Raw genomic sequence first — 13,638 nt, 5'->3', positions numbered from 1 at the left:
TTCACCATTTGATAAAAACTACCAAAGCTAGAAAACCTTCGGTAAATCCCAATAAACAAGATCCTTTACTTTCATCTCAACCACTGAACTCACCAAGGTAAATCTGAATATTAGACTATTCCTTCCAGGGGATACCTAACATACTGTATCTCTAAATCAGTCAAGATACTACAATTATGAAAATAGAATCCTTTTTAGATCAGACAGATGTTAATAACATTTACGAAAAATATTATTCCTTTACGATAAAGCAGCTTGCCGATTAACGACGTTAATGCACAAGCCAGTAAACCCAACGGAAGCATTCCTAAACCCTTCAAACAGCAAAGCATTACAGCTGTTCTTGATGCCTGGAAATATCTTCGAAAGACGGGCACCGGTCACGAGATACCAGTGGATATTTACAGGATGATTGTAACACACTGTTAAAGAGAAGGTAGCCAGTGTTATGATACTGGGCCTTGCAGAAACCCCACACAAAGCAAATGCAAGAATTATGCTAACTAAAGCAAAAGCGAGCTTACAAAACAATACTTAGGTACCTAGGGTAATAAATAAAGATGACCTTCGTCCTTGTGGAGAAAGAAAAAAAAAATTGTTAACGAGCGGAACATGATCCTATGAACTTGAAAACAGAGTGCAAGTCATTTGACAATTTCTACGAGACTTTGTCCCTGTGAAAGCAAGTAAGCAACGATTTCAAGATATGAAACCTTAGGTTCTTGGGAAATACAGAAAAACTGATACTTCATTAGTCAATCTTGACAATAGCAATATATATTGTACTGGTAGTTCGTTTTAGCGAATCTTCCGTATTGTCAAAAAAGTTCAATAAACAATTTATTTATATTTTCATGGTAGTTCAACTGCTATTTCCTTAGTCCATCTTGACAATAAAATAAATACTCTAGTTGGTTTTAATGATTCTTCTGTATTGCTGTCAAAAAAGTTAAATAAGCAATTTATTTATATTTTCATGGTAGTTCAGCTGCTATTTCATTAGTCCATCTTGACAATAAAAAATATTGTACAGGTAGTTTGTTTTAATGAATCTTCTGTATTGTCAAAAAATTCAATAAACAATTTATTTATATTTTCATGGTAGTTTAACTGCTATTTCATTAGTCCATCTTGACAATAAAATAAATATTCTAGTTAGTTTTAATGATTCTTCTGTATTGTTGTCAAAAACAGTTCAATAAACAATTTATTTATATTTTCATGGTAGTTCAACTGCTATTTCCTTAGTCCATCTTGACAATAAAATACTCTAGTTGGTTTTAATGAATCTTCTGTATTGCTGTCAAAAAAGTTCAATAAACAATTTATTTATATTTTCATGGTAGTTCAACTGCTACTTCATTAGTCAATCTTGACAATAAAATAAATACTCTAGTTGGTTTTAATGAATCTTCTGTATTGCTGTCAAAAAAGTTCAATGGACTTGGAATTCACTTATCCTATTATCTATGGTAGTAGTTTAAGAAGCCGCTTTAAAGCTACAACTGTAAGAAAAAAAACTTGGTGTTTTCAAAACTGATGTAAAACCATAAACCAACATAAAAAAAATCTCATATCTCTTCTGTTGCAGCTTACCGCAGCCCAACCAGGCTAAGCTAGCTTCCTATAAAACAATGGCCCAAAAATGTTTAGTTTTTAAAAAACCTTATAACAATAAGAACTCTTAAAAATGAATTACAGTACACAGAAATTCTAACACTAATACCCAGAATGGAAAATGAAGCTAAAGCTAAAAAAATTGTTAATCCTAATGCCTACAACTATAATCTAATTATAAAAAAATCTGTTCCACTTTTCAGGAGTGATTTTATTACTATTATATAAAGAAAGGATTCCACTTATGCTAACTTTCAAAGACGATACCAAAACAAATACATTTTAAAAATCTATTGGTATTTTTTCCTAGCTATACAAACCTGAACGCTTTAAAATAGAGAATGTCTTAGTGGAGCTGCAACGCACTTTTAAATCGTTAACGAGATAATTAACGAAAGGAGGTGAGCACAGGAGAGCCCAACTTTCTTTCCTTCCAAAGACTCTTCCCGTTTGACCTTCAACTCAAGACTGAAAGAGGTGGTTGAGAGAAGTTTCAATTTTAAAGGACTCGGGGTTTGTCGAGATGGGAAAAATACAAATTACTTTTAGAATTTATCTTCTTCTTCTTTGTCTACATGTTTTCCCACTTCTATGTGGGTTCGACCAGAAACATCGACCCCACATAGAAGTGGGAAAAGATGTAGACAAAGATGATGATGTGTACACAAACCTTTGGTCCTTTAAAACAGGGCAACCCACTTATAGGTGGGAGGAAATCCCACTCTTCGCACCTGGAATACTGTATGCCAGTCTCCCATGACCCATACAGTAATGGTTTAATGGTCACTCATGAATGGCAGAGGTAAGGGACAGTGACAATGCCCTAGCAAGAAAATGCCTTAGATATTGACCATATATATAAACAGTTATATATTTATGACAGCACCCAAGCCCCTCTCCACTCACACTAGGACCAGGGAGGGCCAGGCAGTGACTGATGACGACTCAACAGGTAGACCTATAGGTTCCTCAAAACCCCTTATTATTAGCTCACAAGGATGGTCAGGTTGTAGACGCTACAAAAAACTACGTAACTTGTGCAGGGCTGAAACCCAAGTCTAGCAGATCGCCAGGCAGTTACGTTTCCAATAGGGTACCACAACCCCAAGATGACTCCCGCAACCTCCTATTAACGCATAATAGGGATAAGTATGCTAACAGGATCTGGCCAGTACTTGGTTATGTACTGGGTACTGGCACAACAAAGAAATCTTTCTCCCCTGATAGGAAGATATAGTCTGAAATGAAATATCTAGTGTATTATAACCAATAGGTTTGGTATTCATTCATCATCCTCCCCCTTGTTAAGGGAAGATGAGGGAGAACTACTTCTTACAGATCTAGTCTCATAAGAGTGGTGCTCAAAAGTGTAGCTTACCAGCACCAATGTCAAATCCAGCGTGTAACGGTACTACCGCTTTATTCCCAAGTGAGAGGAAAGAAGGAAGAGGAGAATGAGCTACAAGATGCTTTCTGTTCTGTGCAGTGTCAAAGGACTTGTGGGTACACTATGGAGTTTGTTTGGCACGTCCAAACTCATGCCTTTATCTCCTGGCCAACTGCTTCTCTTTTAGGACAGGGTAGAACCTACACCTCTCACTTTGTGAGCTCTTGTCTGAGCAGGTATATCTCTACCCACTCGAGTAGAGGTGTATGCTCTCTTGTCTCAAAAAGCTAGGCAGATACTGTGTTCTTCAACACTTCTTTCTTGGTTTTCCCAGTGCTGAGGAAGAGTTTTTGGCAGTCAGGCCTAGGATGTCGAGTCCCTTTCAAATAGCACTACAGAGACGCTTCATACAGAGAGAGAATGGGGAAGGTCTCAAACCTGTGGTTGCGTGCCTATGGGTTCTGTATTTTGGTTACAAGTTCTGGCACACAACTAAATAAAACCTCCTTCCAACTCTCAGTGGGGGTTACAACATAAGAGTCCATGCAATTTACCTATTCTGATGCTAAGGTTAGAAAAAAAAAAGTGTCTTCAGATTCAAATCCCTCTTTGATGACCTTCTCAAAGGTTTATACAGGGTACATGTAAGGACCTTGAGAACAAGAGTCAAGTCACACTTCAGAGGCCCGAGGTCCCAGGATGGGCACAACTGCATGAAGCTCCTCATCAGAAGAAACAATTCCCATGGGAAGGACAGTTTTATTCCCTTCATTTGTAAGTGGCCTATTAGAAACATCACTGCCTGGTGTTCAATTCCCACACAAGCTTGATCGTTTCTCTTAGTGTCTGTCATCTCACCATCCTTGTGAGGTAAGGATGGGAGCTTTGAGAGAGCCTATAGGTATACCTGTTGAGTCATCAGCAGCCATTACCTGGCCTTCCCTGGTCCTAGCTTGGGTGGAAAGGGGGCTTGGGCACTGATCATACGTACAGTAAATATGGTTAGTTTCTAGGGGATTGTCCTCCTTGCTAGGGCATTAAAAAAAGTCAGAAAATTTTGCTCATGGCTGCACAGTGGCTTGTTACAGCTATGACTGAGAGGCACTACTATAGATAAAGATAAGGTGAAGAAGTATGCTACCTGGGCAAGAGATGCTCCAACTGGACAAGTACCCCTTCTATGGTGCTAATTGCAGGAAATTGCCTGCTTTTCCTGGTGGAAAGTTGAAGTGCAAGCAATTTCACATATTAGTGGTACCTCTCAAGGTGCATATATTATCATCATTATTATTATTATTACTTGCTAAGCTACAACCTAGTTGAAAAAGCAAGATGCTACAAGCCCAGGGGCTCCAACAGGGAAAATAGCTCAGTGAGGAAAGGAAAATAGTTAAAATAAAATATTTTCAGAAGAGCAACAATATTAAAATAAATATCACTTTATAAACTATAAAAACTTTAACAAAACAAGCGGAAGAGAAAAAGATATAAGATAGAACAGTGTGCCCGAGTGTACCCTCAAGCAAGAGAACTCTAACCCAAGACAGTGGAAGACCATGGTACAGAGGTTATGGCACTACCCAAGATTAGACATCAATGGTTTGATTTTGGAGTGTCTTTCTCCTAGAAGAGCTGCTTACCATAGCTAAAGAGTCTCTTCTACCCTTACAAAGAGGAGAATGGCCACTGAACAATTACAGAGCAGTAAGGAGAATTGTTTGGTAATCTCAGTGTTATTAGGTGTATGAGAGCAGAGGGGAATATGTAAAGAATAGGCCAGACTATTCGGTGTGTGTGTGTGTAGGCAAAGGGAAAATGAACCGTAACCAAAGAGAAGGATCCAATGTAGTACTGTCTGGCCAGTCAAAAGACCCCATAACTCTCTAGTGGTAGTGTTCTATTGTGGTAGCTCTCTTAGAACCTCGAGTAAAAGTGCTAACAGATCGAGATATCACTCGGCTTTTGGCCGTCTGGGAGTCACCCTGAAACTTGGCGACACTAACACTCGGTTGATCAGCCACTGAATCAGGCTGAATCGGGGAAGGTGTATGTATCCAGTTAATCACAAAGGTGTTGGAAAGCATCCTTCAACACTGCCCATGGGTATGGAAGGGGGGGACAAAACACCAGGAGTTTCCTGTTTAGCCTGGTGACAAACAGGTCGATTCCAAATGAACCCCAAAAGGCAAGAAATCTTTTTGCTCTGCAAGGATCTAGGGATCAATTCACTCCTAAAACCTGCCCCTAGCACCTGGCCATGTTTGCTAATACATTTCTCTTGCTTGTGATGTATCTGGCTGACTGAACAATGACGTTTTATGCCACCCAGATGTCCACGTAATTTGTCTACATACAAAGAGGGAATGACACTGTGCCTTCTTTCTTGCACTGCTTGCATTCCACTAAATGGGAGGCCACAATCTGCACTCGGCACATGAGGATGATTGCAAACAATTATGCCCCCTATAAAAAGTGCATAGCGTGGATCTACTGCCAGTTTAGCCATAAACCAAATTACAGAGTCCACCCTTTTCCCATCATTTACAAAGATCCTGCTTCACTTCCAGGTTTAATGCATAACCAACAATTAACTATTCAAAATGAAAAGAATGAGAAAAAGATCAAACAGCTTTGGATAGGACATAACAATAGGTCTGTACTCGTGACCAAAGACAAAAGAGGAGACTTTGACAGAAGAGAAGGTGAGGCTACTTGCCCGCAATCACCACCAGTCATTAACTATCTCATTAATGAATTCAGCAGCTGCTCCAGCTCCACTGATAATATTCCCTATCTTAAAGGATAAAAGGTTTGCATATGCGTAGGATAAATGGCTATCAAAAAATATGAAAGTAGCATTCTACTGGTTAACCTACGATACATGAACCTTTATAAAACTCTGGATGACTTACAAAACAACTAAGTCATGCTCTACAATTAGATCTCTTTATACTGGCAATGTGCTACTCATCAAACCTCTATAACTGAGAAAGGATATAACTATTACATAAGACACATCTTCAGAATTACTTTAAACTTACCTTACAAAGTAATAACTAACCTCTTTCATCTTCTGTCAACACTGTGCGTGTCTTGCGAATACTGCCCCTGACTGATATCTTACGGCGAGCAGGGTCCCTTAAACTCTTCTCCTTAAATCTGAAATCCAAAATACTGTATAACAATTTTTAAGTGACTTGTATTTTTCCTAAACAAACAAACACGAGTTCTTTAAAATAGGGAATGCCTTCAATGGAGCTGTAACAGCCGCTGAAATCGTTAACGGCAGGTGGTATGCATGGGCAGGAGTAGCCATTGCCCACTCACCTGTCAGACACTTGACTTTTGACCTTCCCCTCCGGACTGAGGGGTTCTAAGGTTAGTTCTTGCCAGTTGGTCCTTGTGTAAGTTGATGATCAGATTTGTAGATCTCGGTTTTCTTTTGCTTTTGGTCAGCTAACAGGATCCTGCCACATGCACTCTTGGCAGTGAAGGTTCTATGGTAATAATGCACACAGAGTTGGAAGGAGGTTTCCTTTAGGTGACTAACAGATCGGAATCCTTCCTTATGTGGCCATCTGGGAGCAACCAGGGTCATCCTGAGAACTGGCAGGATCAACAGTGATTGATTACCTGACGAGACAACTGAATGGAGGGAAAAAAACGTCCAGGTGATCCCATGGGTGTTGGACGAATCCTCGAACGCTGTCCATGGGTCTTCGACAGGGGAACAAAACACCTGAAGCTTCCTACTTAACCTTGTACTAAACAGGACTTTCCCCAATGATCGCCTCAGGGCATGAAGCCTCTCCACTGCACAAAGATATTATGACCAATTCAACTTTAAAATTTGCCCCTGGAAACTGATCTTATCTGCTGATATATTCCTCAGGAATTACTTGTCAGACAGTTCTACTGCATTGGTACAACGGCAAGCTGTGCATCTGCCTTGTCAACTTGAAAAGAAGGACACTTAATTTGTTGACGTAAGCTATTATGGTAGTGGAGACTTGGATGTGACTTCCCTGGTGAGAATTTAATCGTCCATCTACCAGGAAGATCAACCTAAGCCTCCCGTCTCACTAGAACAGACTGAAACAAGGGACCCAAGGAGGCTGACCGGCGATCCTTCAAAATCACCAAAGAGAACCCTGGTAAAGGCGCCCATGCGGAATGAGTTTTGACAACTAGGAAGGTGGCTGAGAGACACTGTGTCAAGCTATGTTCAAGAACACTATTGGTCTGTGAGACAATAAAGACAGGGGCCACTGGTTCAGATACATAGCACATACCCATCCGAAAGGACTCAGCCATGTGCTCTGCCAGCATGCTCAAAGGCATGACATGCCTCCCTCTACTCGACAGCAGAAGGGGAATGCCAACATCAGCCTCCCCCTCTACCTTCCCTCTGAACCCCCACCCACCTGACAAGGTCAGGGGCCTTGAAAGGGTTATGCATGTACAGAATTTTTTCTTGTAGCAATCCTGATCAGGGCCTAGAGAAGGTCACACAGCCTTCTTATCCCTGGGCATTCAAGCTTTGATTACAAACCTCTTCAAAGAGCAAAAGCCTTAATTATACTATGTGAAGCATCAGAGAGTCCTTCCTACAAAGCAGTCCTCCTCTCCACTCTCACTTGCACGAGATTCCTTGGAAGAAGAGACGTGGCCGTCCGCACTGATGAGAAAGGGCGTCAGAGCTACCAATGACCCAACTTGATTTTAGAGTCAGGAAACAAAGCATCCCTCCTTTTCAGAACCCAGTTAGCTCACTGGAGTACTGACTGGAGTGTCGAGTAAGTCGCTAGCTTGCCACCAGACAGCACAAGACTTCTGTACTTCTCCCAAGACTCAGGGTCAAAACCATGTTTTTTTGCAAAATATTGACCACTGTCAAGCCAGGAGACCGATTGTAGGGTGGCCCGGGCAGAGGATTCATGGCCAACGACCAGGGATTGAAAAGGATGTACCCTCTGACTTGAGTCACTCCAAGGGGAGTCCTCTAAACAGTGCGCTCACTGACGGATCTCTGACGAGGTGATGATGCGTCAGACTCTGGCACATAGAACCTTCATTGCCGTGAGTTCATGTGGCAGGATCCTAGTTGCTGGTCAGAAATGAAAGAGAACCTAGATCCACAGATCTGATTGTCAACTCACACCAGGACCTCCTAGCAAGAACCAAACATGGCAACTCCAGAAAAGGCCTTGACCTTGAGGGATACTAAAGTGCCAATAATTGACAGACACCAATCTGAAGGATGGTGACAAGGTCACCTCACCCAATTCATTGTACAGTAGGGTCCCGAATTACACGTGTTCTAATTACACGATTCCTCAATTACGCGATCGATAGTTTTAAAAAATTAAATTTCCTGTATCTACGAGGCTATTCAAAGTTCGCGAGTCAAGCACTACAAAATGTATCAAATCTATTGTCTTTTTAAGTATATTGGTAGCCCTAAATACGGTGATTTATAATAAATGTTACAAAACAATATCAACATTACATTTCATTAACATAATTTCATAATGAATAGCCTATTTAAGGATAAAATTCCACATCAACAATGAAATCAACTGTTAACTGTGCGAGTCCAGCTGACAAAATGTAAACAGAAATGTGGTTACGTTCTCGGCAATCTTTATCTTTCTCCAACCTTACGATAATTGTAATGGTAGTGTTAATGATGGTATATTAAAGCATTATTTTTGTTTAGTACAGTATATTTAAAAACCTTATTTTTCCCTCTGGGCGTTCAAGGTTTTCACGAGTAGACTGGGTTCGTTTATCAGCAGTGAATAGCCTAAACTTCGGTAACGAGTCGTCAATATTTTGTCATATTCTAAACAGTATACATTTGATTTGCAAACATTGGTTTTGTAGAGTAGACGGTAAAATAAAATCTAGAGAGAGAGAGAGAGAGAGAGAGAGAGAGAGAGAGAGAGAGATTTGATGGCAGAAATCCCCTCTCTCTCTCTCTCTCTCTCTCTCTCTCTAGATTTTATTTTACCGTCTACTCTACAAAACCAATGTTTGCAAATCAAATGTATACTGTTTAAAATATGACAAAATATTGACGACTCGTTACCGAAGTTTAGGCTATTCACTGCCGATAAACGATAACAAACCCTTTAATGCAAACTAACTGTATCCTTTGATATTCCTCTATATTTATCACGAATTCCTTCTATACCTCCTCAGACACTCTTATTTCAAATATCTAAATTATTCTTATCACAACTAACACCATCTAGTCATTTTCATTCCATTATATCTATTATTCCTCTGGATCTTATTCCCTTTCCTTATTCTGTTTATTCGATGGGATTCGTTTTTCCCTTTACCGTCTTTCAGAATCTATTTTTAGCCACTGGCAACCAAATCCCCCCTTCCCCCGTCTCCTACCGTCTCCCCTGCGAGTCCACCCAGCCTATCTCATTACTCCCCCCACCTTCATCCTCCCCTGTTCTAGGTCTGTAACCTTCTGCGTCATAATATCTCTCTCTCTCTCTCTCTCTCTCTCTCTCTCTCTCTCTCTCTCTCTCTCTCTCTCTCTCTCTCGTTATACAATACTTACAAATAGATGAAGAAACCAAAATCGGTTTTCTTGAAGTGTCAATTAATTACAAAACGAAAAAATTATACCGTGTATACATCCATTTCAATCATAGCTTAAAATACGGTAACCGATTTCGTCCGCAAACCACTATTTTTTAGGAAACACCATTCTATTCCAGAAAATTTTTACTCTTTAAATGTCAATTGCGCTATAATAAAAACATGTACTTATGTTGTTAAATTTCGGGTGTGTTTTAAAAATCGAGTATTGCTAACTTATTTTTGTTTTACTTTTGGCTGTGATCACATCAGCTGATGTCTAGCTTCCGCGCGAATACAATAACAAAGAATTGTTTACACCATTTCTTAACTTATTCAAACCATCTATACAGTTAATATTACATAAACACCAATGTGTTATAACCTATCATATTTATTGTTTAGTACTTTAAAACCATCCCTCTCTCTCTCTCTCTCTCTCTCTCTCTCTCTCTCTCTCTCTCTCTCTCTCTCTCACATCGAACGTTATAGCGGTAACCTAATTGTTCGGTGACTTTAAAAATAGGCCTAGTACTTTCTTCTTTTACCTTTTTCGCATATGGATCCATAATTGAGGTGGGTACAAGTTGACTTAAAACTGAAGTTAGGAAAAGTATTTTGGATATGGAAAGGACAATTATCTTTCGTAACAGTTTAGAATTATCGTAAGTTATCACTCTGTCATTAGCGGCAGTTTGCTATTGTGGATTAAACGCATAAGGAAAAAAAAATTTCCAGCTTTGCTACGAATTTAGGAATTTATATGGATACGGTAAGTAAAATATTTGTAATAACATAATGTTTACTAAATGTTTGTAATATCATTAGTTATGACTTAGATCATGTGTGTTTAATGCATTCGTTTGTTTATTATGATCGAAGATGGAGCGTAAACAAATGGAAGGTTTCCGTTTCAGGCGGCATCATAAAGAAAAACATTTCATAAATGGCATTCATTTCATTTATTTGAAAGTTCTAATAAAAAATAATTAGAACATTGGTAATAACAAATTCAACATATAATCTATACTTGGTAAAATTGCTGTCAATTCAAAAACACAGATGTATAAATGCGTCTGTTTCTTCGTTGTGATCAGAGTTAAACGTAAACAAAACATTGGTTGTCGTTTTCTATTCTGCTTTTTAGCGTGTTTAGGAAACGCATGATATAAAATCGCCTTTATTTTGATAATTCTGGATTTTCAATCATACAACAAGCTAGTCTATAGAGTGATGGTTTTGCTATTCACCAGTTGTATTATACAATAGATATGACAAACATTAAAATTTGTCTGTATTTTGGGTTGTGTTGTAACGGGAAATATATGGTGTTTACACCTATCCTGGTTATAATTTTAACCATTTTTCAAGTTATTAGAACTTTAAAGTATATTAAATGTTTTATTTATTTACAAAAACAATTTGATATTATAAAGAAATACAGTATAGTACAAAGAAAGTATTGGAAATGGGTAGTAAACACATTTGAATAGGCAAATTGCTGGTTGCCATGGCCACAATGGAATTATTTCTGTTAGTTGTGTGTTTCGAAATTCGCGATTTTCCATTTACACGAGGTCATTAATCGACCAAATTCTCGCATAATTCGGGACCCTACTGTATTAAAAAAAAAATACAAGAACATCCACAAAGGAACACTCAGACTCAGAGTTTTCTGCTCCAGTTGGTAAGGTACCTGTGGAGCAAAAGAGTCTGACTACCTTTGTACTTAACAGGAGAAGAGGGTTCGGCAGGCTTCTCCGAATACACACTCTCTCCCCGCGAAAACTAGCGTTCTGACAAAATGACAGAACCTGGGAAGTAATCTTGGACTAAAGCTGGTAGTCATCAGAGAGAGCAGGATCTTTATTACAGACCAAGGCAAGAGACAGGAGTACCTAAAGGGCATATACTCAAATGCTTCAGCTAATGGCTAACTCCATATGGAGTGCAAAGTCTTTATGGTAATTCATGTGCTTGCAAGTAGACCAGGCATTCTTGCCCATTGACGCAAACGCCCGTCTATGGAAGGTAGATCTACACTCAATAAAAAGGGGAAAATTGTATACAATTGTGCCCCTAACATAGACATACACCAAAGTACTGAAGTGTCAAATATACACTAACAATTTTGCTTTATTCTCTTATTAACACAAAGTTGATATTAACCATTGAAACTAGATGTAAAAAGAAAAAAAAAAGATTTGACAGCCTTGGATAGGATACAAAAGTATGTCCGCACTTGTTGCAGCTGAAGATAAAAGTGAGGAGTCTTTGACAGGCAGCTGGGTGGGGTTACTCCCCTGCACATACCACATGCTGTTAACTATCTCGTTAACGATTTTCAACGATCATTCCAGTTCTGTGGAGGGCCTTCCCTATCTTGAAGGACGAAAGGTATAAACACGTAGGAATAAACTTGAACTACAATTCAGAATTTTTAAATAATCTGTTTTTTCCTCCTCACACAAAATATCATGAAGTCATACCACTAATATAAGATGTGTATTCTTCAGATATCCCACACAGATAACAGAAAAGAAATAACAAACTTAACCCTTTTACCCCCAATGGACGTACTGGTACGTTTCACAAAACTCATCCCTTTACCCCCATGGACGTACCGGTACGTCCTTGCAAAAAACTGCTATTTCCATTTTTTTGGCATATTTTTGATAACTTTATGAGAAACTTCAGACATTTTCCAAAAGAATGAGACCAACCTGACCTCTCTATGATGAAAACTAAGGCTGTTAGAGCAATTTAAAAAAAAAAAATATACAGTATTGCAAAAAGTGCTTGAAAAATAAAAACGCCTGGGGTTTAAGGGTTGGAAAGTTCCAAATAGCTTGGGAGTAAAAGGATTAACAAATCTTAGAATGAAACAAAATGACAACTACGACAATTATTAACAAAAAACTCTACGTACAATAATGCCTCACGATATAAGATTAATTCATTCCAGAGTGGCTTTTATTTCATGATATTTTTGCATTATGAGTCACATTTTATATGTAAATCGCTTAATTTGTTCCAAACCCTACAAAAACACCACATTAAATTCTATAATAAAGCTATAAACACACTGAAATACTGCCAAATACATTTGAATCATTAAATATACCTAACAGTTAACACCTGTAAATTAAGTAGTTATTAGAATATAATGCAATAATAAATGGAAAATAATACAATACATGCAGTACAATACTGAACACATATGAAATATACAGTTCCATTTGTACTGTACTATTATTATAGTTACCCTTACTATAGAGAGGTACATTTTCTATTATGTCTCAACTACCCGTTTTTTCAACTGGCTCATGTTTCTAACAGTACAACTAATTCATTCTCCTCCTGGCTGGCAAATATCTTTTCATATCATGAAGAACTTTTCATAATGAGGCAAAAAAATCTTCACATCTCATTTCACATCATGAAAATTTTGTATGTAGAAACATTCGTAGCAAGAGGTATCACCGTATATCCAATTATCATAGTTACCCTTACTACAGAGAGGAAGATATTCTATTATGTATAAACAACCCATTTTTTTTCAACTACCTCATATTTCTAACAATAGAACTATTTTATTCTCAGTCTGGCTGGCGGATATCCTTACGTATCTTGAAAAATTTTCGTAATGAGGCAAATCATTTTCGCATCTTGTTTCACATCATGAAAATTTTGTATGCAGAAACATTCGTATCAAGAGGTATCACCGTATATCCGATTATCATAGAAATCTTACCTGTTTGACATGCGGACCAAGTCAGCCCTCTTCCAAGATAAGGAGCCTCGCATCTGCTTTTCGAGGTATTCTTTGACATCAGCTTTAAGGCCTATAAGAGAAGGATCAATTCTAAATCTCAAGAGTCTATCATACATGATAATTGGACTTGAAGGATATACAGTATGACCTGAAATGGTAGAATCTTAAGTACTGTAATGAATATTCTGTAAGTCTTATGTCTGATAACTTAAAGTGCATTTCAAAGATAAAATTGTAGAAAGTATTTCTAGAGTGTAAC

General features: G+C 38.3%; 1 protein-coding gene across 1 annotated transcript in view; it reads right to left on the bottom strand.

Annotated features, from left to right (window-relative positions):
• The window catches only part of LOC137623531 (probable phosphorylase b kinase regulatory subunit alpha), a 65,315-nt gene that overhangs the window by 10,173 nt on the left and 41,504 nt on the right, over positions 1–13,638 (bottom strand). The window contains exons 14-16 of the mRNA XM_068354365.1: positions 13,359–13,449; positions 6,066–6,178; positions 543–572 (exon numbers count right to left, since the gene is read on the bottom strand). Of these exons, the coding sequence (XP_068210466.1) occupies positions 543–572; positions 6,066–6,178; positions 13,359–13,449 (234 nt within the window). The remainder of the gene's footprint in view (positions 1–542; positions 573–6,065; positions 6,179–13,358; positions 13,450–13,638) is intronic.

This window comes from Palaemon carinicauda, chromosome 30 (genome assembly GCF_036898095.1).
Source record: "Palaemon carinicauda isolate YSFRI2023 chromosome 30, ASM3689809v2, whole genome shotgun sequence".
NCBI lineage: Eukaryota > Metazoa > Arthropoda > Malacostraca > Decapoda > Palaemonidae > Palaemon > Palaemon carinicauda.
The sequence above is the reverse complement of the archived record's forward strand: the minus strand, read 5'-3'. Positions and strand labels throughout refer to the sequence as shown.